We start from the raw sequence: 23,829 nt of genomic DNA, 5'->3' as shown, positions 1-23,829 counted from the left end.
CAAGGAAAGTCTCCCCCTACCTCTAAGAGGACTACTGGAGTGTAGGTTTTAACTGCTGCTATTTATATAACACTAACGAACTCAATTTGCCCCTAACCTCTCTATCTGCATAAGCAGTGCAATTAAAAGTACTCTGGAATTATAGCTTAATGGTAGGAGCCTGGGTTCTCAACTGGGATCAAATCTGGGCTCTTCCACTTAATTAGCTGTGTAGCCTTGAGCAACTTATTAACCTCTCTGTGCCTCAGTTTCTGCATTTGCCAATGGGAATAATATCATAGCAAACCTCACAGGGATGATGGATTAACTCAGTCAATGTTAAGTACTTCGATCAGTTCCTGGCCCATACTCAGTGCTCAATCAACGTTACCGGCTATCTCCTGCTTTTTCTTGTCCAATTTGCAGAACCAACCCTATTAAAGGCTACTTCCAATGTAGATACACACCTAGAAATAATAACCAGATGGGTTCCCTTATAGTTGGCTTCCTTGAAAGGAATGAATCTAAATCATCTTGACACATAGCTTATTTAATAGACAGCTAGCTAATTTTCAGATTACTCTGTTTCAGAAATACACGTACAAATAAAAGGTTAGGTTCTTGTGGAAAAGAGTGCTAGTTTCCTGCCCAATGTCTGGGCTCCCTCCTTCCTTAAGACACCCATCTTGTTCAGGGCAGTAAAATAGTCAGTGGAAAACATACATCCCTCCAAGCTCTCTGGTGGCAATGGTGGACAAGTGCCCCAATTTGGGGCTCACTTTCTTTGCTTTACTCTTCTCTGTAGCACCACTGAAAGCATATAAATGTTTTCTACGACATCTCTGTCCGTGTTGACGCAGCTCACATCAGTTCATCGTACATCCTAGAGCCCCGAATGGGGGCTGGCACACAAAGCCGGTGCTCAGTGAACAGCTGCGGCTTGAAGAAATGAGTGAGACAAACTGGAATGTGTTGGACAGGGTTTCTAGGAAAGCGTTCTAAAGGATGTGCCTGTAGCTTTTTGCCCTTTGACCTTCTTCACCCTGTTTCTCCTTCCCACCTGGAAAATGCAGTGGCCACTTTAAAACCAGGGATTAACAACAAAGAGTACAATCTGGGTTCCTGAAGGCTCAGGTGAGCCTCCGTGCCAGCCCCTAGATCACCCAGTGGAAGGAGGAGGTAGCCAATGAACGCTGTGTTCTTTTTATGCCACTATAGGTCATGTTTCCTGTGATTTCTAGCTAAATGCATTCCTAACAGACACAGTTATAAAGAATTTTGGGGGCGCCTGAATGGCTCAGTCAGTTGGGCATCTGCCTTCAGCTCAGGTCATGATCCCAGGGTCCTGGGCTCAAGTCCTGCATCGGGCTCCCTGCTTAGTGGGGAGTCTGCTTCTCCCTCTCCTTCTGCCTCTCCCCCTGCTTGTGCGCGTGCGCTCTCTGTCAAATACATACATACATAAATAGAATTTCCCCAGCAAAGAAGTCTTGCTCTCCAGATATTCTTCAGGCTAACAAAAAAATATAACTAACATTCAGCTTTTTAGCCAGTAGACACAAATCCAAGATTGTTGTAATAAAGTAGATAGTCTCATCGATAGGCAAGGTAAATAGATATGAATAGAAGAGATTGAAATGAAAGCTCCCTTAGCATTTTTTAATATTTTCAGTGAAAGCACAGAGAGACCACATAGAATATAAGAAGATAAGGAGGAACAAAGCCTCTGTCAGACTGGTGGGGGCAGGCCGTTCTGCGTATGGACAGCCGCACCTATCCTGTGGTCCCACATATCTACCCGCCAAGTACAGCCAATCAGCCCCACCTGGCAGAGGGCGCAGCTGCAGTGATGTTAGGTATATCCTTACTTCTTGTCTGACTTCTCACTGCTTGTCACCCCCACAAGACCCACCCCCTTGGTCTCTTGGTCAGAGCTAAGTTCTTGTAGCTCAAGACTTTAAACCCAGTTAAATGGTAAATACGCCTGGGAGAGATGACGAATTTTTAAGAAATCAGGTATTTGCATTATAATGAACACTTGATTCCTTCCTTGGCTCAGGTTTTAACTGTGGGAGAAGGGAGAGAAAAAGATGTCCTGTGGCCCCTGAGACATGAGGGGGTATTGGTGGGGGAGGGGCTGTGGCTCAGGCCACAGGAGCCACAAGGCCAGTCACTGGACTCCCATGTCACTCCATCTAGGCCTCTGCTCTAAGGGCAGGCTGCTGCAGGATTTGCCTACTTTTGTCTGAGTTCTCTTGCCTTTTGACTGCAGAAGAAAAGTTCTGCCCATAAAACAACACTGCTAACTCAGAAGGATATTCTGGTTGGCAGATACCTGGTGGACGCTCACCAGACACAACCAGCGGGTTTACCAGGTCATCCTCTCTGGCTTACAAAACTACCAGCAAGCATTCTGATCAGAGGACTTGCAGGATTCTGCATTTCAAAGTAATTGCACTCTCAAGTAAAAAAAAAAAAAAAAAAAAAAAAAAAAACCAAATAATTCAATATAAACAAAACTCTTCACTTTATAATCTAACCTAGAGTGCCCACCTTATTTAAAAAAGAAAAAGAAAGAAAGAAAATCTTTTGGAAGGTTTAATCCAAAGGAATTACCAATTTAAGAATAAGTATCATCATTTTGTAACCATCACTGTAAAAACTGATTTAGGCGACAGTCATTAAAGGAATCTAAAACCATCAGGTAAAAGTTTGATGAGGAACAAGGCATTTATATAGTCTCAGATCATCTCCCCACAGTATATTTACTAATTGCAAAGGAAAAAGTCTGACTTGTCAGAAGAAACCCGATGGACATCACCACAATCAAATGATCAAAATTAGTATCACCAACAATGGGACAGATTCATAGCATGATGCAGTTTACTGGGAAGAACGCAACAGCAAAACTGCATTACCTGAGTCCCAAGAAGAAACCCAGACAGAGGAATACTTTACAAAACAACTAGCCTACCCTCTTAAAAAACCCATCAGTAGCATAAAAGACAAAGAAAGGCCAAGAAATCCTTTCAGATTAAATATGACAAGAGAGAGGACATGTGAATGTGATGAGTCATTTTTTTAAGTGCTGGATTGAAAAAAAAAAGTGCTGTAAGAAACACTACTGGGGCAATTAGAGAAACTCGAACATGAACTATAGATTGGGAAAATCACTATTCAAATTTCTCTATTTGGTAATTACACGGCAGAGTTCTGTAAGAGGTCTTTGTCCTTAGGAGATACAGGTTGAGGTACTGAGAAGTGAGAGTCAGAGTTTGTAACTTACTCTCTGATTGTTCTGCAATAATCGTAATTAGCAATATTATGTGTGTGTGTGTGTGTGTGTGTGTGTGTGTGTGTGTGTGTCTAGGAGGGAGAATAAGAGTGTGTAAACTGCTGAGTCTAAGTAAAAGTTATACAGAAGTTCACTGCACAACTCTTGCACCTTTACAGTAAGTTTAAGATTTTTCAAGAGTTTTTTTAAAATAAGAAAAACAAGAGTACCAGAGTTTTCAAAAAGCATTCAACAGGAAATACAGAACAAAATGGGCTACAACTTTTAAGTTACTTAGAAATACCAAGGTTCAAGTAAACCACTTAAAAGAACAGAAGCAAAATGGCAGATTTATAAATGGGAGAGGCTGGGGCTGTCACCAGTACTGTGTGTCGTGTGTGTTCAGAATTTTTTCTTAACCTCAGAGGAGGCTGAGAGTCTCTCTCTTGGCCACAAGAGCCACGCCACATTTTACTAAGTGAAGGATGTAAACACGGAAAGAATGACTACCCACAATTGGGGGGAAGAAGAAATACCCAGCCTAACTAAGATTAGTACAAATTTGGTGAGTCACTTCCTTTTAGGAGAAAAGGCAAACATTTCTTGTTTCCCAAAGGACTCAAGATTCTGAAGAACACCTGAGTTCTCAGCCCGGATCATGCCAAATAGGTAGCAAACTAGGTCAGAAAAATTTCTACTCCATTAACTCCATGCTTCTGCCTATACTCAACTCAATTTATTGCCATCCTACCACCAATTGCCAAATCAATGTCAACTCCAATCTCTGAGCTCCTTCAGCCTCCACATTACTAAGATGGTGGGAGGTTTCACGCAACTAAGACAAAGGAGATTCATGTTAGCGGCACATGCATTCTCTAACCTTGAATGGGAAATGGCCTTGGTTTGCTTTTTGCTCGTCACTCCCAATGTTCCTCAGTCTGAACCAAATCTGCACTACCTTTTGAGAACTGAAGCCTTGGCAAAGCAGTCTTCCCTCCTAGAAGCTGCCTCTGAGCCGGCAGCACACACGTGGATGGATTAGGCAGAGCTGTGTGGTAAAGCACACACACGCTCTCCCAACGTGTGCTTTTCATTCCAGAAATACTTTATTGCTAAACCACTTCTATGCTTCTCCTGGCACCAAACACTGTAAAGGGTTCCGTACCAAAGGAAGCATCTGTTTGAAGATGAGGACTTTCTTAAAATTTCTTTACCTCGGAAGATCATAAATAGAACATTCTAGTATAATTACGATGGAATAAAGAAGAAACGGGAAAGGCTATAGAAAACAAAAGATAAAAAAAAAAAACCCAACCCATTCGCTTTGTTTTTGTTTTGTTTTGTTTCATTTTTTAAAGCTGCCTAAAAGAAACACTGCGGATATAAGATATAACATAGAATTATCTTCCATGAAAGTAAAGATTACAGGGCCCAAATCAGGACAAAGAAGCAAAAATATCACCTTTAACAGGAAAGGTTAAGAAACATTTACCATTTTGTCACAAGCATTTATTCTTGTTTTAAGGGTACCCACCAAAGTCACATGCGGAGAGAGTTGTTTTGTTTTTAACAATTGTTTTATTCTGGAATATATTGTATTTTTGTACCTTGCTTCTTTATGACTTTCACCCTGTATTGGAGACTATTTTAAAAGAAGAAAACCCCTCTTGGTGGATCCGTCCTTTTCCTTTCTCTGCTCATTTCCAGTCAGTTATTTGGGGTTCACTCACAATAAGCTGTGTGACACCAGTAACTCTTGCAGAATCCTTAGTCTTCACCAACTGAATTACAAAACACACTCTTATCCACCCACACATGCGTGTATACACACACACACACACACACACACACACACACACCCTGTGTAAGGAACAGGACCTCAGGCTCCACGGCACAGACATAACATGATCACCCACTCAACTTTCACCAGGATGGACCTACTTAGAAATTCCGATCCTGGGCAAAAGGAAGGAAACTTACTTTCTTTCCACCTCTGGTGTTGACACGGCGCTGCAGAAGCCAAGGGACTCCTAGGAGAAAGAGACACAGTGTCAGTGCAGCTAGAGCAGCAGGCGTCCTCTGATTTGTACAGAATATCACTTAAAAAAAAAAGAGCAGAAGCAAAAATAGATGATTAAAGTCATTGTGCTTACTTCGATCTGGGACCGCAGCTGAAGTGACGTGGGGCTGGCATCAGGTTTCTCCTAAAAGAGAACAGATGCAGGTTTAATGAGACTTCCCAATGTGGCAGACACCAGAAAGACAAACAGATATGTACGCAGAGATGGGGGGATTTGGGAAACACTAGAATACAGTGGGAGGAGATGGGAGAGATAAACAGAGTTTCTGGAAAAACTAACGTGTTTTCAAAACGAGAACTCTGGTCTTAAAACTGAACTGCTTCCCAAACCACTTGACGCTGCTGACAATTTTACTGTGGAAGAAAAAAAGCACAATCCCACTGAAGGGCACGGACAGTTAAGGGTGAAATAATTCTCTGGATGCGATTACACCATCACTGGGAGGCGGAATTTATGGGGATCCAGTTGCATTGTTTCTTTTTCAATAATGTTGGAGTTGTAGGGGCGCCTGGGTGGCTCAGTCATTGAGCGTCTGCCTTCAACTCAGGTCATGATTCTGGGGTCCTGGGATCGAGCCCTGCATCGGGCTCCCTGCTCACTGGGAAGCCTGCTTCTCCCTCTTCCACTCCCCCTGCTTGTTCCCTCTCTCGCTGCCTCTCTCTCTGTCAAATAAATAAATAAAATCTTAATAATAATAATAATAATAATATTGGAGCTCCAATCTGATTCTTAATTCTAAATGTGCTCAGAGTCTCCATAGCGCAGGGCTAGTTTTAAGTGTCTTTAGGAAGACGGAAAGCTCACTTGATACTATGGTGCAGCCCCAGAAATTGCCAAGCCCTCTAATATAAACGAACTGGCCTAGCCGGAAATTCAAAACACAATACTGAGCACCCAGTTAATTGAGGAAATAAATGCATGACATTATCAAAAATCATCAAATCATAAAGAAAGGAATCATTTTAGAGATAAAACCATTTTAGAGTTAAAAACTCCATTTGCCCTTTGGTTAAAAAAAAAAAAAAAGAAAGAAAGGTGGGGGAGAGGTAAACCAGTGACCTATGATGAAAATAATATATTGAAATAAGCACTGGCAGCACAATAGGAAAATTGCACTATCAGAAGTAATAGAATACACTATGGGAAAATAAGAGCGGCACTGTAGGACACTGATGCTTTTCTCAGGTAGAGAAGAGTTCTAAGTCCAAGCAGGTGTAAGTGGAGGTCCTCACTGAAGTGTGGCGCACAGTCCGGGCTGGTACCCAGCTGAGCTCCTCCAGTACCAAGCAGGCCAACAGGCAGTTTTAGAGGAAGGAGTACTATGACTAACAAGTTTGCAATATCAGTTTAATTATGAGTTTTCCAATAATCCTATTGCGTTCTTAAGAACTGTTACATTCTTCAGGTCCGCACATGCACCATTGGAAGATGGTTCTGTGAGTCCCGGCTGACATTCGGGATGTGGGAGCAGGTCATCTCAAATGAGGAATTCTCACTGTGTCCAACAGTTCAATTTATTGAAGTTGTCTATTTTATTACTAGCGTGATTATGAAACTAGGCTAATATTTTAAGAAACTTGGCAACAAAACATTAAAATGAGTATAACTCAGAGTACATTTACAAATGTAAGTAAGTAACGGGAATCCAGTACGTATATTGACTATAAAATGAACATGCTCGGATGATTTTGGACAAGTAGATCAAAAGAGAAAAGTACTTTAATGGACTGGAAACTCACTCACCCCCAGTCCCAGGGCTTTATTTGTTATGGAAAACACCAGAGTGGTGTAAAGCCTCATAGAATTCTCTCCGCTCAACACCCTCCTGGTTTTCATCGCCACCTTTGTTCATAATGGACAAATTTAGATTTCTATCCCAGACTTGATACACCTTTTTTACAAAGCAACATATGCAATTGTTTGAGTTACATTCCAAGTCCAACTGGTAGGACATCAGACTCAGGTATAATCAACATGGGAGATATGTACTGGGGAGATTCCTTGTACTCAGAGACCAGTCATGATGTCCTGTTACCTAACGTCTTAGCATCACATAGAGAAATTTATAAACTGAAACAGCAGGAAGTAAGCAAAGGTATGGTTTGCAGTTTTTCATCCTAAATCTTCCCATTCAGAGTCAGTGTGGGAACCTCAAAAAGATGACAGAATTCCATTACTGCCTCTGAAGTTTTCCCTGAAATAGCCCCTTTAATGCCCAACTCCAGCCCATGTCCTTCCATAACCAATGAAGAAAATGACTGATTAACTCTCCTCCCTCCTCTATTCTAACCTGTTCCTCAAGCTCTTAGTCTCTACTTTACCAGGTAATAGTCCACGGTAGGAAATTACCAGCTTGTAGTGCGTATTTTTATCTGCATTTTTCCTAATAAATTTTATTTATTGAGTGCATCGACTGTTACTCCATATCATAAACGGAACATTTATGGTGCATTATGCAAAATGCACATTTCCCCCACATACAAAGCAGGTGCTTGTCAACAACCACATTAAACATTTGATGACCAGGAAGTAACATGCTAAACAATTATCTTCACACGCTGGTCTGTTACTAATGATAAACTGTGTTTGGGGGACTTGTTAGGAAATTGGTTGGGGGTACAGTTTCATGTATGATGTACTAAAATGTGTTCCTTCAACTGTCAAACCTGAGAAATGCAACATTGCAAATAAGAGTTAAAGTTAGCAGGCGTCTGCTATACGCCTGGATAAAACACCCATGTGCAGAGTGTGAATGAAGTTTTGGTTGATGTATCATACACTAAAGAAGTGCTGGACACTCTCATTCTGTTTATCACTGAAAAATAGGGCATTTTGTTTTTCAAGATACAATGTGAAGTGAAAAGTGCGATGAAATCAGACAAAAGAAGCACCAGCTACGTGTGCATCAATAAAGGGTGTTGCTTACATAGTAAAGGAGGAGGGATACAGTTCAAAATGGGTAGAGAAAGGCTTCTTGACGTTCCCTTCCCCATCTACACATGAGGTTGCCCTCTTCTTCGCTCCCAATTCAACCAGTGTAAGCAGGGGCAGGGGGTGTGGGTAGGAGGTCACGGTTCTAGACAGAGTTCCAGCAAGACAAGAAGTCCTGAGGAAGGGGGAAGGGGGAATAAGAACTGACAACCTGACTATCCAGTTGTAAATGACTTTATCTGGGGAACAACTGATGGTTTCCAATCTAACTCCTGATCTGGAAGTCATCGTGTTGATAGAAATAGTAAAAACTGTGAATAACCAGAACACAGTTATCAAGTAAAGATGTGTCTTCTGGACATGTTACGGAAAGAAACGATCACTGAGAAGTAAGATTCTCCTCAATAATGCGTGCTAACTGATGCAGTTACCACTGCTGTGTAATGAGTCATCCCAAACTTAGTTGCACAAACCAAGAAGTACTTTTTTTCCTTCACAGATTCAGTGGGTAAGAATTCAGAAAAGGGAAAGCAGAAAAGGCTCTTCTCTGCCCCATGGTGTCTGGGGCCTTGGCTGGGTGGGTTCAAAGGGTGGAGGTGACCAGACGGCTGGAGCTGTAATCATTAGGAAGCTTGCTGGATCCCAAGTCTGGAGGCTGATGCTGCTAACAGCTGGAACCCAAGCAAAGGCCATCTGCTGGAACATCTGTCCAGGGGTGCCACATGTAGCTGCTTGTCTTCCCCATAGCAGGACACTGAGTTTTAAGAGAAGCTGGACACATACCAAGAGAGCCAGGCAAAAGTTGTACCACCTTTTATAACCTAGACTTGTGCACTATCACTTCTGCTGGAGTTACAAGCTCTCCCGGGTGCAAGAGAGTACATACACAGGCCCCATCTTTCAGTGAGAGGAGGGGCAAAGTCACATGGGAAGACAGCCCTGGGTTGGGAGATACCAGGAGGGCCCACTTTGGAGATTAGGTGCCATACTGACTACCAAGGAACTCGCCTATGTTTTCTGAATGAGTAATCAGATGAGTCTATTTGTTCATGACAATGGCCATTAGGATTCTTTTGTCATTTTTAGAGTTTACTCAAGTAGCACATCTTGGAATATAATTCACCCCGAACCTATCACTTTAAGGTTAAAGTATCTCGATGTTTTAAGATACAATTATGATCTCTCTTGTTTAACTTCATTATCATAGAAAATATCAAATATGCAAAAATAAAGAGAATAGTAAAATGAATTCCCAAATTCTTATTACCCAACTTTAATAACTATCTACTCATGGTCAATTTTGTTTTCTCTAGACCTTCACGCGTGCTTTGGTTCCAACCCACTTTAATATGAAAAAAACCCCAGACACCTTATCATGAAATGTCAGAATTTTTAACCTTAAAATTTAGTGATCAGGCTTTCTTAATTTCTATGACTCCATCTTGAGTAAGTCATCACTCACCACGAATATGATTCTTTCCTAGCACAGGGGGCCTTTCTTTGGTCATTGCAGAAAACAATCATATTTAACAGATTTATATAATCTACTTAAATGTTACAAAAGAACATGAAGAAATGCATTCAAAATTGAACATAATCAAAAAGTTTATTAGAACAGTACCCACTTCTGTGTCCCAAGTATAAATATATCCCCAATACTTTTTGAGTATGATATGCTCATTGACTTTGCACTTGACTGAGTATTCTAAGCAGTGTTTAGGGAGATATAACCTCACAATTTGGTCCATGTTCCCTATGAGAATCCAGAGAGCCACACAACAATGACAGCTGAACAAGAACCTATTAATTGTAAGTTAGGGTATTATAACTTAGTTAACTTTTTTAATATTTTATTTATTTATTTGTCAGAGAGAGAGAGGGAGAGAGAGCGAGCACAGGCAGACAGAGTGGCAGGCAGAGGCAGAGGGAGAAGCAGGCTCCCCGCTGAGCAAGGAGCCCGACACGGGACTTGATCCCAGGACGCTGGGATCATGACCTGAGCCGAAGGCAGCTGCTTAACCAACTGAGCCACCCAGGTGTCCCAACTTAGTTAACTTTTTAAAAAATAAAGTGAATGCATGGAATTTTATCTATGGGTTCAACTGCTCATCATTATGCCACATGTGGGTACCTTAGTTAAGAATTATGAATACTGGGGGAGCCTGGGTGGCTCAGTCACTTAAGAGTCTGCCTTCGGCTCAGGTTACCTATGCTTATTTTTTAATTTTTTTTTATTACCATATAATGTATTATTTGCCCCAGGGGTACAGGTCTGTGAATCATCAGGCTTACACACTTCATAGCACTCAACATAGCACATACCCTCCCCAGTGTCCATAACCCAACCATCCAATCCCCTCACCCCCTGCAACCCTCAGTTTGTTTTGTAAGATTAAGAGTCTCTTACGGTTTGTTCCCTCCTGATCCCATCTTGTTTCATTTTTTCCTTCCCTACCCCCAAACCCCCTGCTCTGCCTCTCAAATTCCTCATATCAGAGAAATCATATAATTGTCTTTCTTTGATTGACTTATTTTGCTAAGCATAATACCCTCTAGTTCCATCCATGTTGTTGCAAATGGCAAGGTTTCATTCCTTTTGATGGCTGCATAGTATTCCCTGTGTGTGTGTGTGTGTGTGTGTGTGTGTGTGTGTGTGTGTGTGTGTGTATCACATCTTCATTATCCATTTGTGTGTTGATGGACATCTAGGTTCTTTCCATAGTTTGGCTATTGTGGACATTGAGGTACACGTGCCCCTTCAGATCACTACATTTGTATCTTTAGGGTAAATGCCTAGTAGTGCGACTTCTGGGTCAAAGGGTAGCTCTACTTTCAACTTTCTGAGGAACCCCCATGCTGTTTTCCAGAGTGGCTGCATCAGCTTGCATTCCCACCAACAGTGTAGAAGGGTTCCCCCTTCTTCACATCCTCGCCAACATCTGTCATTTCCCGACTTGTTAATTTCAGCCATTCTGACTGGTGTGAGGTGGTATCTCATTGTGGTTTTGATTTGTATTCCTATGCTTACCTTTTTAAGAGCATGTAGTCTTGCATTACCTTCATTATTTTCTTCTAATAGAAATTCAGCTTAAAAGTACAATCTTTAGATTTCACATATGTTTTAAAATTATCTACATGTGTATGTTCATAACTGTATGAGAAAACATCTCTGGGATGCCTGGGTGGCTCAGTCGGTTAAGCGTCTGCCTTTAGCTCAGCTCACGATCCCATGGTCCTGGGATCCAGTCCCACGTGGCTAGGTGGGGAGGTCCTTGCTAAGCGGGAAGTCTGTTTCTCCCTCTGCCTGCCGCTCCCCCTGCATATGCCCTCTCTGACAAATAAAATCTTTAAAAGAAAAAAATAAACATCTGAAAGATTCCTTACACACCAATGGTTACATCTGCAAAGGCCAGTATTCCTCAATTTTTAACACATTTGTCAAACACATACTGCTTTCAGATACTTCTAAAGAATGTAATAAAAGTTTCAAAAAATTAAAACTGGTAATAATTTTAGTTGTATCCTAACAACTAAACAAAAATACTTCTTAGGAATATTAAAACTTAAATTTCTCAAATTATGTCATGCTCTATATTAAAACAACTTCTTGAGGTATTAAAATTTTTAGTAATAAGTGTCATAGAAAACTATGCCTGCATTTTTCTGATTAATAGTGAAGGTTCATAATGATTTTAAAAATCATCTAACATTCATATTTTGACTAAGAGAGATAAAATTGTAGTTCCATATAGTTTTTTTTTTTTTAAAGGAATTATATGACAAAAAATAACTGGGTGAAAAGAAACCTCAAATTCATTTCTTGTCAACTTGGACAATTCTGGAAACAGCAATTCCCTCAAAGTTTACTATGTCTAACATAGAAGCAAAAACAGAACAAATTTCCCAAATGAAATCAGGAGTCTGCCAAAACCAAAACACGGGAACACACGTGTGCTTACACGTTCTGGTGCATGTGTGTATGCACGGCGGCATGCACAAGCACGTCCACAGCCATACTAACAGGGCCTGGGTCAAATATAAAACTAGGCTCTGGCATGTGGTGTGAAACACCAGAGTCAAAAACCCACTTGGGGCAGAATAAGGTCCTGGAAAACAAATACCATGCCCTCGTCCACACTCCAACACTGTTTCCACCTTCTTGTGGAAATCCACACTTCTCCTTCACTTAATGCCAGTGCTCAAAGCCAAATGAAATTTACAGCTGGAAAAGCAGGTGGGATAAATCCCCCTCTCATTCCAAAAGCCAAGAGGAAAACCATGAGACGCCTATCAGCTCAGCTCAGTGCCAAACTCTCCTCCTCCACGCTGGGCACAGGAAGGAGGAGGTGGACAGGCGAGAGGACCACATGCCTGGCAACACTCAGCCTACAAGTGAGGCACACAGCCCATCACTGATGTGCTCAGCTAATGGAGGGAACAGGCTCTAAGTGGCTAGGGGAAAGTTGCTGCCTGGGGTGGATTTTAAAACTCATGTGGTACTGATCACTTTACAGGACTAAGAAGTTGTGGTGTCTCCCAGCTGGCAAAGTATGCTCCCCTCTTGTCTGACTTATTCTCCATTCTGGCAAGCAGTGGGGCGTCTGTTCCTTTTACCATAAGCCTCAACACTTTCTTCAGAGTTTCCTCACTCCCCGGCAAATCAGCTACCAGGGGCTTCTCCTTCGCCGTTGACAAGGTTTCTGGTGTGCAGCCATCCCATCCCAAACTTGCAGGCATCAGTTTCTCCGTGGTCCCTCACCTCCCAGATGCCCGCCCACTCCTGCAGAAGGGAGAAGAAGTACTAAGTGTGAGCTGGGAGGGCTGCGCTCCAATCCTGCCTCTACCACAGTAAGACCTTCAGACCTCAGTTGTGTTTTACTTTGCCCGGTTTGGCAATGGTGATGAAAAAAAATGGACCATTTGGCGATCTTTAGGTTCCTCTTAGACTTGCAGTCCCTACCTCAGATGAAGCACGGTCCAATCCAATCCCTACGGACAATAGATCTTCTTAAAAGAGTACTCTGTCCTTGCTTTCTAAAGTGTGGCTTGTGCAACATGAGCATCAGAGTCACCTGGAAGCTTCTTTGAAAGGCAGTCTCGGGCCTCACCCCAGACCAGAATCAAAATCTGCATTTTACCAAGATCCCCAGATGTTCTGTATGCTCGTTTCAGTGTGAGAAGCTCGCTGGTTTGTACTCTGTATCATTTCTCTGTTCTAAAATCTTTCCAAAATTCTAGAAACACAATATTGACAGTATAAAATCCACGTTTCTGAAAAAGCGGCCCTTCAGCCAACTGGCCTGATGGACGCCCTCTTCTTAGAGAATGGGTGCTGGGTCCCCTTTGTGCACTCTCCCAGTGTTTCCCTTTTGCCCATAGTACCTGGCATGTCCTTCTTCATCCTGTCCATCCTCCAAGTCATCCTTTAGATCCAACTCCAAACCCACCTCTCATTTTACCTTCTCTGCCAGGCCATGCCTTCAGTGATAAGCCCAAGTTCAGTCTTAAGGGCAACGAGCTACATGGCTTACTTACTAGGCGTATCGATGCATAGCAACTCTTCTCTCTGGTCTGTATCTTACTCCCTCACCTGGACGGCAAATGCCTTCTTAACAGGGATTGGCTGTACCCACAGACACACCACACGGTCCAACAAAAACTATGCAGTGCTCCTGATGGGCCAGGCCCCGCATGAAGAGACTGCAGTGAAGGAGACAGGATGACTCAGACTCGGCATGACGGAAGTGCGTGGTGGGCATGAATTCACCTCATTTCTTTAAAATGGATGACTTTACCAGTAATTCTGACTCTTCTTTTAATTTTTGTTTGCAACTTCACTGTCTAGGACATGTATTCCATGCTTCGATTTCAGATTTACTTTGGGGTTGCAAAGTTACATCAATAAGTAAAAGTCATCAGTCATCAGGCAAGTATTTTCAAAAAAGAGATCGACACCTTAGATCTGTAAGAACTTAAGAAGAAAATGTTGGGGTGTTGAGCCAATTTTAGGACAACATCTGCACCGGCCTGTGAGTTCTCGCTCCAGCACTGTGTACCTTTTCACATTCTGATGACCGGTTTCAACCAAATCACTCACACATGAAACCGAAAATGTTAGCCATTTTTCAGGCACCCATAAGCTCATGGCCTGGCATATGACATTGATTCTAATGAATGAAAGGGAATGGAAAAATTCTCTCTCCTCCCCCACATCAAAGAAGAAAGTTTCTAAGGAAAGAAGTTTTCACAGTTGAATGCTCTTCAACCTTAAAAGCCAACCATAAGGAACAGATCAGTAAATTTGCAAATACTGATAAGAAAGAAACCAAAAGTGGCAATTTCCGCCTGGCCATTAATACTCTGTGGTAAAATGATTAGATCTTCTTACTGTATTAGTCTACATTATGCAAGTATTCAATACACATTTATTTAAACTGCATTGGTTTTAAAAAAATGATTTAAGATGACTTACAAAACTTAAGTTCAACATTACCTAAGATGAAGCTAACTAACAAAAAAATGATACAAAGTGAGGGAAATCGGTCCAGGAATTAAGATATTTAAGAAATGCAGACGAAGGGACCCTACACTAGAGATGGACCACGTATTCTGGGCTAAGTTTTCTAACATTTAAAGCAAAAAAGGAAACATAATCAGTTACAAGACTGACATCATCTACACTTTTATGTTTTGAGGATTCATGGGACACATGGCTCTTCCTGTGAGAGAGAATTTCTCCTCTGGCTTCTGGCAGAGAGAACAGTATCTCACAGTGGCCAACATCAGGAGCAATGTCCCTGCAGAGCTCCTTTTGTCCACAAAGGACCTCACCCTTTAATACTAGAGGTAGTTCTGGGAACCCCTACTGAAAATGGAGGGAGCTTACAAATCTGGAAGTGTACATTCCCCAGGCCAACTAAAAGGAGTCAAGGGAGTGCCCAGCACAGGAAAAGAACTCAGTCTGAGGAGACAGCAGGAAGGCTTCTCCCATCTCCAAGGACAGCTGTGGTAAGACACAGGGGAGTCTGTGAAAGTTAGATGAACTGGTTAAATTCAGGAAGAGTTGAGTCTAAGAGTGTCCAGAGTGGCGCTCCTGAGCCTCATTCCAAACAAGGTAGTCTGCTGCTTTTAACTTGCAACCTGTCTTAGGAAATACCGTATTACGTCTTTTATGCTACAACTTGACCATGGTTGAGTATGAACCACCTACCAAGCATCCTGCATAGAGTTGGGAAAAAGACCAAACCATCACAACAGCTCACTCCAAAAGATGAGTCCTGTTTCAAGAGTGCATCTTTACTATGAACAAAAGCTAACACGAGAGTGTCATGTCATTTACATGTAAATATTAAAAAGCGTCAGTAAAGACATTTTAATTATCCTTTAAAAAAGAATCTAAAAAGTTGTGTAATTCAGTTGTTCATGTTACTAGCAGGATTTAGTTTACGGACATGAACGGGCCCTGCGTACATATCGTGGGGTGGATACCACGACCAAGAGCCACTCCTGAAGCTATCACCACCCATGAGTCCATGCAACCTCACTGTTGGGACAACAGTGCAGAGTGATCCACACTCCCCAAATGGTCTCCTGAATACAACTGGTCACTGACTGGGACTGACTGGCATGACACAAAAGTTAACAGACGCAACTAAATGGGAGCACTTACCTCACTTTCTTTCTGTTTCTTCCCAACTCTTTCATCTAATCATTCCTTAATTTACAACTGTTTAATGAGCACATACTATGTGCTAAGCACTATTCTGGTCAAGGATAAAACAATGACAAGTTGAGTCACTGCCTCCATGGAGCTTAAATTCCAGTGATGCCTAAGATCCCTCATGGGAGTCATTTGTACTCAACATCTAAATCACAGGTCCTGTAACATTCCTTCTTTCTGACACCAGGTAGAGGACATTGGAAGAGCTGTGCTCAGCTCTGGATGCCCCATTTTCTGGGAGATAATGAAAACCAGGAGAATGGTGTCTGGAAAGGGGGTCAGATAAACAGGATCAACTGGAAGAACCAGGGCTGTTGTAAGAAGGGAAGGAAAATGCAAACATGGGAAGGGCTTCTGAGGAGCAGAGGGCAGATGGCTGCCCAGGGCCATTTCCCATGGGGACACAAGGACAAGGGCAGCACCTTGCATACTGGGACCAGTGGGGAGAATACAGGATGGAAAAACATTTATTACAGTTGTAAATAATATGTAAGAATTATAAAGAAAATTAAATCAGAATATTTGTGAAAATACTAAATATTGAATTAGTAGAAAACTTCCAAATAAAATCTTTTTAACTTAAGGAAAAATAGAACCTTATGCTTCCTTACTTGAAAATAACTTTCTAAAAATTAGGTTATAGGGCACCTGGGTGGCTCAGATGGTTAAGCATGTACCTTCAGCTCTGGACATGACCCTGGCGTCCTGGGATAAAGTCCCACATCGGGCTCCCTGCTCCTTGGGGAGCCTGCTTCTCCCTCTGCCTCCACCTCTGCCCATCCCCTCCATGAATAAATTCTAAAAATCTTTTAAAAATTAAAAAACAACTAGGTTATATACTTGAAATGACTATAAACTATATCACTTAGAAACTTTTAATGATGAGCTTTCAATGCTATGGTTGGTGATTACTAAGGAATTTTACTCACACAACAAAGTGATAAAAATTGTCTTAGCGGGGTGCCTGGGTGGCTCAGTCAGTTAAGGGTCTGCTTTGGGCTCAGGTCATGATCCTAGAGTCCTGGGATTGAGCCCCACACTGGGCTCCCTGCTCACAGGGAGCCTGCTTCTCCCTCTCCTCCCTGTTCATGCCCTATCTCACTCTCTCCCTCTCACTCTCTCACACAGAAAGTGACGGGTTTAACATCATTTAAAAAAAAAACAAAAGGCAGTACAGCTAGGTGACCAACAAGAGAACAAATTATTTAGAATATGTAAAATCTCTATTATTGCTTGAGCAGGACCATGGCACCACCTGAGGCTGGGATGGGGGTTCCTTCAGAAACTGGTTCAGACCTCTGTCCCATTACAGTGATTCTATTATTTGTTCTGGAGTGTAACTGTTGGAAATTAAGAAAGCTGCTATGGGATCATTTACCTTTTACATTATGTTTTTATGGGAAAATGAACTACACATCCTAACCCAATGACTCTAATGTTTTGGAACAGATAATCTTCAAAAGCTGGTGACAGCCTATAACTGAACAAACATACTCATTTATTTGACCAATAATTCCCAAGTGCCAACTCTGTACTTAGTTGACATGCTGGGTACCAAGAGTACAAAGAATAGGCACTGACCTTCAGGAGCTCAAGGCCAAGTAAGAAAAACACCTGAGAATATAAAAAACCAAAAGCTCCCGTATTACCATATAAATAACATCTGAACTGATTAGTAAGCAGACTGGGTGTCTGAATATGGATTTTACAAAAAAAAAAAAATTATGTAGCCTAATCAAACTGGAGATGCCAAATTTAAATGAATCCCGTAACAGACCGGCTCACATTTTGTCATGATTTAGAGCATTATTATTGTCTTTGCAGCTGTTAAATCAAAAGGTGCTATCGTGACATTGAACTACCCTTCTTTTTCACTCTTTGTATTTTCAAACCATCTTTGTAAGTTTTATAACCATCCTGAAAAGCTTCAGAATCAAAGACAATCCAGTACATTCTGAAATTATGACCCACACATTTGTACTTCTAAAGTAAATGAGCTTTTGGAATTAACAGTGTTAGCTAATGATGTAAACTTCTAAAAATGCAGAGATGGAGGTCATAGTATTTGAGAAAGAAGGATAAAATAAAAATTGGAATATCAGAAAGTTGAGACAAATACCAAATTCTAGCCCTGGGCCAACTTTTTTTTACTGCTGTATTATAAATGTTGGAAAAGTCAGGTTTATAATGGAAACACAGGCAGACCAATTCTCAATGTAATATACATAAATGATATGTTTCTGCTCCTGTATAGTGATTTTCCTCACTTTTGAGCATTAATCTTTGAACAACTTACTTTATAAATTATTGAACTTAGTTCAAAAGCAAATGAAATTTAAAATACCAATTTATTGAATGGCCAAAGTGCCATGTTGAAATTACTGTGATTTATCTGTTTCTTTAATTGCAACTGTAGCAAACATACTTCATTGCTCAAAATTATTACCTGGTTGCATAGTTTACTCTGCTTTAAACATAAATCTGTCTCCTAGTTCAGAACAGCAGCTGTTTGCCAGGATCTCATTCATTCTCCCACAACTAAGATATCCAACTTTTTCTTTCTACAACCCGAAAATGTATCTATATGTACGTTTAAGTACACATAGAAAATGGCACTCATTTTTTGGAAACTAATTAAATCCACATGCACCATGATTACTGCAGTGGGGGAGGGGGTAAGGTGGGATACCACTTAGTTAGTACAGAGTTTACTACTCCCCATGCACACATGCCTACTTGCAACCAGCATGGCACTGATGACAGCTTTGTCTGTAGAACTAATGTGTTTCTTTTTTTTTTTTTGCCTTTTTTTTTACTTTTTTAAATTTTTTTTATCATTCTTTTAAATTTATTTTCAACATAACAGTATTCATTGTTTTTGTACCACACCCAGTGCTCCATGCAATCTGTGCCCTCTCTAATACCCACCACCTTGTGTGTGTGTGTGTGTGTGTGTGTGTGTGTGTGTGTGTGTGTGTGTGTATCACATCTTCATTATCCATTTGTGTGTTGATGGACATCTAGGTTCTTTCCATAGTTTGGCTATTGTGGACATTGAGGTACACGTGCCCCTTCAGATCACTACATTTGTATCTTTAGGGTAAATGCCTAGTAGTGCGACTTCTGGGTCAAAGGGTAGCTCTACTTTCAACTTTCTGAGGAACCCCCATGCTGTTTTCCAGAGTGGCTGCATCAGCTTGCATTCCCACCAACAGTGTAGAAGGGTTCCCCCTTCTTCACATCCTCGCCAACATCTGTCATTTCCCGACTTGTTAATTTCAGCCATTCTGACTGGTGTGAGGTGGTATCTCATTGTGGTTTTGATTTGTATTCCTATGCTTACCTTTTTAAGAGCATGTAGTCTTGCATTACCTTCATTATTTTCTTCTAATAGAAATTCAGCTTAAAAGTACAATCTTTAGATTTCACATATGTTTTAAAATTATCTACATGTGTATGTTCATAACTGTATGAGAAAACATCTCTGGGATGCCTGGGTGGCTCAGTCGGTTAAGCGTCTGCCTTTAGCTCAGCTCACGATCCCATGGTCCTGGGATCCAGTCCCACGTGGCTAGGTGGGGAGGTCCTTGCTAAGCGGGAAGTCTGTTTCTCCCTCTGCCTGCCGCTCCCCCTGCATATGCCCTCTCTGACAAATAAAATCTTTAAAAGAAAAAAATAAACATCTGAAAGATTCCTTACACACCAATGGTTACATCTGCAAAGGCCAGTATTCCTCAATTTTTAACACATTTGTCAAACACATACTGCTTTCAGATACTTCTAAAGAATGTAATAAAAGTTTCAAAAAATTAAAACTGGTAATAATTTTAGTTGTATCCTAACAACTAAACAAAAATACTTCTTAGGAATATTAAAACTTAAATTTCTCAAATTATGTCATGCTCTATATTAAAACAACTTCTTGAGGTATTAAAATTTTTAGTAATAAGTGTCATAGAAAACTATGCCTGCATTTTTCTGATTAATAGTGAAGGTTCATAATGATTTTAAAAATCATCTAACATTCATATTTTGACTAAGAGAGATAAAATTGTAGTTCCATATAGTTTTTTTTTTTTTAAAGGAATTATATGACAAAAAATAACTGGGTGAAAAGAAACCTCAAATTCATTTCTTGTCAACTTGGACAATTCTGGAAACAGCAATTCCCTCAAAGTTTACTATGTCTAACATAGAAGCAAAAACAGAACAAATTTCCCAAATGAAATCAGGAGTCTGCCAAAACCAAAACACGGGAACACACGTGTGCTTACACGTTCTGGTGCATGTGTGTATGCACGGCGGCATGCACAAGCACGTCCACAGCCATACTAACAGGGCCTGGGTCAAATATAAAACTAGGCTCTGGCATGTGGTGTGAAACACCAGAGTCAAAAACCCACTTGGGGCAGAATAAGGTCCTGGAAAACAAATACCATGCCCTCGTCCACACTCCAACACTGTTTCCACCTTCTTGTGGAAATCCACACTTCTCCTTCACTTAATGCCAGTGCTCAAAGCCAAATGAAATTTACAGCTGGAAAAGCAGGTGGGATAAATCCCCCTCTCATTCCAAAAGCCAAGAGGAAAACCATGAGACGCCTATCAGCTCAGCTCAGTGCCAAACTCTCCTCCTCCACGCTGGGCACAGGAAGGAGGAGGTGGACAGGCGAGAGGACCACATGCCTGGCAACACTCAGCCTACAAGTGAGGCACACAGCCCATCACTGATGTGCTCAGCTAATGGAGGGAACAGGCTCTAAGTGGCTAGGGGAAAGTTGCTGCCTGGGGTGGATTTTAAAACTCATGTGGTACTGATCACTTTACAGGACTAAGAAGTTGTGGTGTCTCCCAGCTGGCAAAGTATGCTCCCCTCTTGTCTGACTTATTCTCCATTCTGGCAAGCAGTGGGGCGTCTGTTCCTTTTACCATAAGCCTCAACACTTTCTTCAGAGTTTCCTCACTCCCCGGCAAATCAGCTACCAGGGGCTTCTCCTTCGCCGTTGACAAGGTTTCTGGTGTGCAGCCATCCCATCCCAAACTTGCAGGCATCAGTTTCTCCGTGGTCCCTCACCTCCCAGATGCCCGCCCACTCCTGCAGAAGGGAGAAGAAGTACTAAGTGTGAGCTGGGAGGGCTGCGCTCCAATCCTGCCTCTACCACAGTAAGACCTTCAGACCTCAGTTGTGTTTTACTTTGCCCGGTTTGGCAATGGTGATGAAAAAAAATGGACCATTTGGCGATCTTTAGGTTCCTCTTAGACTTGCAGTCCCTACCTCAGATGAAGCACGGTCCAATCCAATCCCTACGGACAATAGATCTTCTTAAAAGAGTACTCTGTCCTTGCTTTCTAAAGTGTGGCTTGTGCAACATGAGCATCAGAGTCACCTGGAAGCTTCTTTGAAAGGCAGTCTCGGGCCTCACCCCAGACCAGAATCAAAATCTGCATTTTACCAAGATCCCCAGATGTTCTGTATGCTCGTTTCAGTGTGAGAAGCTCGCTGGTTTGTACTCTGTATCATTTCTCTGTTCTAAAATCTTTCCAAAATTCTAGAAACACAATATTGACAGTATAAAATCCACGTTTCTGAAAAAGCGGCCCTTCAGCCAACTGGCCTGATGGACGCCCTCTTCTTAGAGAATGGGTGCTGGGTCCCCTTTGTGCACTCTCCCAGTGTTTCCCTTTTGCCCATAGTACCTGGCATGTCCTTCTTCATCCTGTCCATCCTCCAAGTCATCCTTTAGATCCAACTCCAAACCCACCTCTCATTTTACCTTCTCTGCCAGGCCATGCCTTCAGTGATAAGCCCAAGTTCAGTCTTAAGGGCAACGAGCTACATGGCTTACTTACTAGGCGTATCGATGCATAGCAACTCTTCTCTCTGGTCTGTATCTTACTCCCTCACCTGGACGGCAAATGCCTTCTTAACAGGGATTGGCTGTACCCACAGACACACCACACGGTCCAACAAAAACTATGCAGTGCTCCTGATGGGCCAGGCCCCGCATGAAGAGACTGCAGTGAAGGAGACAGGATGACTCAGACTCGGCATGACGGAAGTGCGTGGTGGGCATGAATTCACCTCATTTCTTTAAAATGGATGACTTTACCAGTAATTCTGACTCTTCTTTTAATTTTTGTTTGCAACTTCACTGTCTAGGACATGTATTCCATGCTTCGATTTCAGATTTACTTTGGGGTTGCAAAGTTACATCAATAAGTAAAAGTCATCAGTCATCAGGCAAGTATTTTCAAAAAAGAGATCGACACCTTAGATCTGTAAGAACTTAAGAAGAAAATGTTGGGGTGTTGAGCCAATTTTAGGACAACATCTGCACCGGCCTGTGAGTTCTCGCTCCAGCACTGTGTACCTTTTCACATTCTGATGACCGGTTTCAACCAAATCACTCACACATGAAACCGAAAATGTTAGCCATTTTTCAGGCACCCATAAGCTCATGGCCTGGCATATGACATTGATTCTAATGAATGAAAGGGAATGGAAAAATTCTCTCTCCTCCCCCACATCAAAGAAGAAAGTTTCTAAGGAAAGAAGTTTTCACAGTTGAATGCTCTTCAACCTTAAAAGCCAACCATAAGGAACAGATCAGTAAATTTGCAAATACTGATAAGAAAGAAACCAAAAGTGGCAATTTCCGCCTGGCCATTAATACTCTGTGGTAAAATGATTAGATCTTCTTACTGTATTAGTCTACATTATGCAAGTATTCAATACACATTTATTTAAACTGCATTGGTTTTAAAAAAATGATTTAAGATGACTTACAAAACTTAAGTTCAACATTACCTAAGATGAAGCTAACTAACAAAAAAATGATACAAAGTGAGGGAAATCGGTCCAGGAATTAAGATATTTAAGAAATGCAGACGAAGGGACCCTACACTAGAGATGGACCACGTATTCTGGGCTAAGTTTTCTAACATTTAAAGCAAAAAAGGAAACATAATCAGTTACAAGACTGACATCATCTACACTTTTATGTTTTGAGGATTCATGGGACACATGGCTCTTCCTGTGAGAGAGAATTTCTCCTCTGGCTTCTGGCAGAGAGAACAGTATCTCACAGTGGCCAACATCAGGAGCAATGTCCCTGCAGAGCTCCTTTTGTCCACAAAGGACCTCACCCTTTAATACTAGAGGTAGTTCTGGGAACCCCTACTGAAAATGGAGGGAGCTTACAAATCTGGAAGTGTACATTCCCCAGGCCAACTAAAAGGAGTCAAGGGAGTGCCCAGCACAGGAAAAGAACTCAGTCTGAGGAGACAGCAGGAAGGCTTCTCCCATCTCCAAGGACAGCTGTGGTAAGACACAGGGGAGTCTGTGAAAGTTAGATGAACTGGTTAAATTCAGGAAGAGTTGAGTCTAAGAGTGTCCAGAGTGGCGCTCCTGAGCCTCATTCCAAACAAGGTAGTCTGCTGCTTTTAACTTGCAACCTGTCTTAGGAAATACCGTATTACGTCTTTTATGCTACAACTTGACCATGGTTGAGTATGAACCACCTACCAAGCATCCTGCATAGAGTTGGGAAAAAGACCAAACCATCACAACAGCTCACTCCAAAAGATGAGTCCTGTTTCAAGAGTGCATCTTTACTATGAACAAAAGCTAACACGAGAGTGTCATGTCATTTACATGTAAATATTAAAAAGCGTCAGTAAAGACATTTTAATTATCCTTTAAAAAAGAATCTAAAAAGTTGTGTAATTCAGTTGTTCATGTTACTAGCAGGATTTAGTTTACGGACATGAACGGGCCCTGCGTACATATCGTGGGGTGGATACCACGACCAAGAGCCACTCCTGAAGCTATCACCACCCATGAGTCC

General features: G+C 41.6%; 1 protein-coding gene across 1 annotated transcript in view; it reads right to left on the bottom strand.

Annotated features, from left to right (window-relative positions):
* The window catches only part of LOC111147785 (SAM and SH3 domain containing 1), a 206,007-nt gene that overhangs the window by 98,424 nt on the left and 83,754 nt on the right, over nt 1-23,829 (bottom strand). Inside the window, 2 exon segments of the mRNA XM_022504015.1 lie at nt 5,231-5,280; nt 5,404-5,454. Of these exon segments, the coding sequence (XP_022359723.1) occupies nt 5,231-5,280; nt 5,404-5,454 (101 nt within the window).

Source organism: Enhydra lutris, unplaced genomic scaffold, assembly GCF_002288905.1.
Source record: "Enhydra lutris kenyoni isolate GAN:26980312 unplaced genomic scaffold, ASM228890v2 scaffoldscaffold17, whole genome shotgun sequence".
Classification (NCBI taxonomy): domain Eukaryota; kingdom Metazoa; phylum Chordata; class Mammalia; order Carnivora; family Mustelidae; genus Enhydra; species Enhydra lutris.
This window is presented reverse-complemented; position numbering and strand designations above follow the sequence as displayed.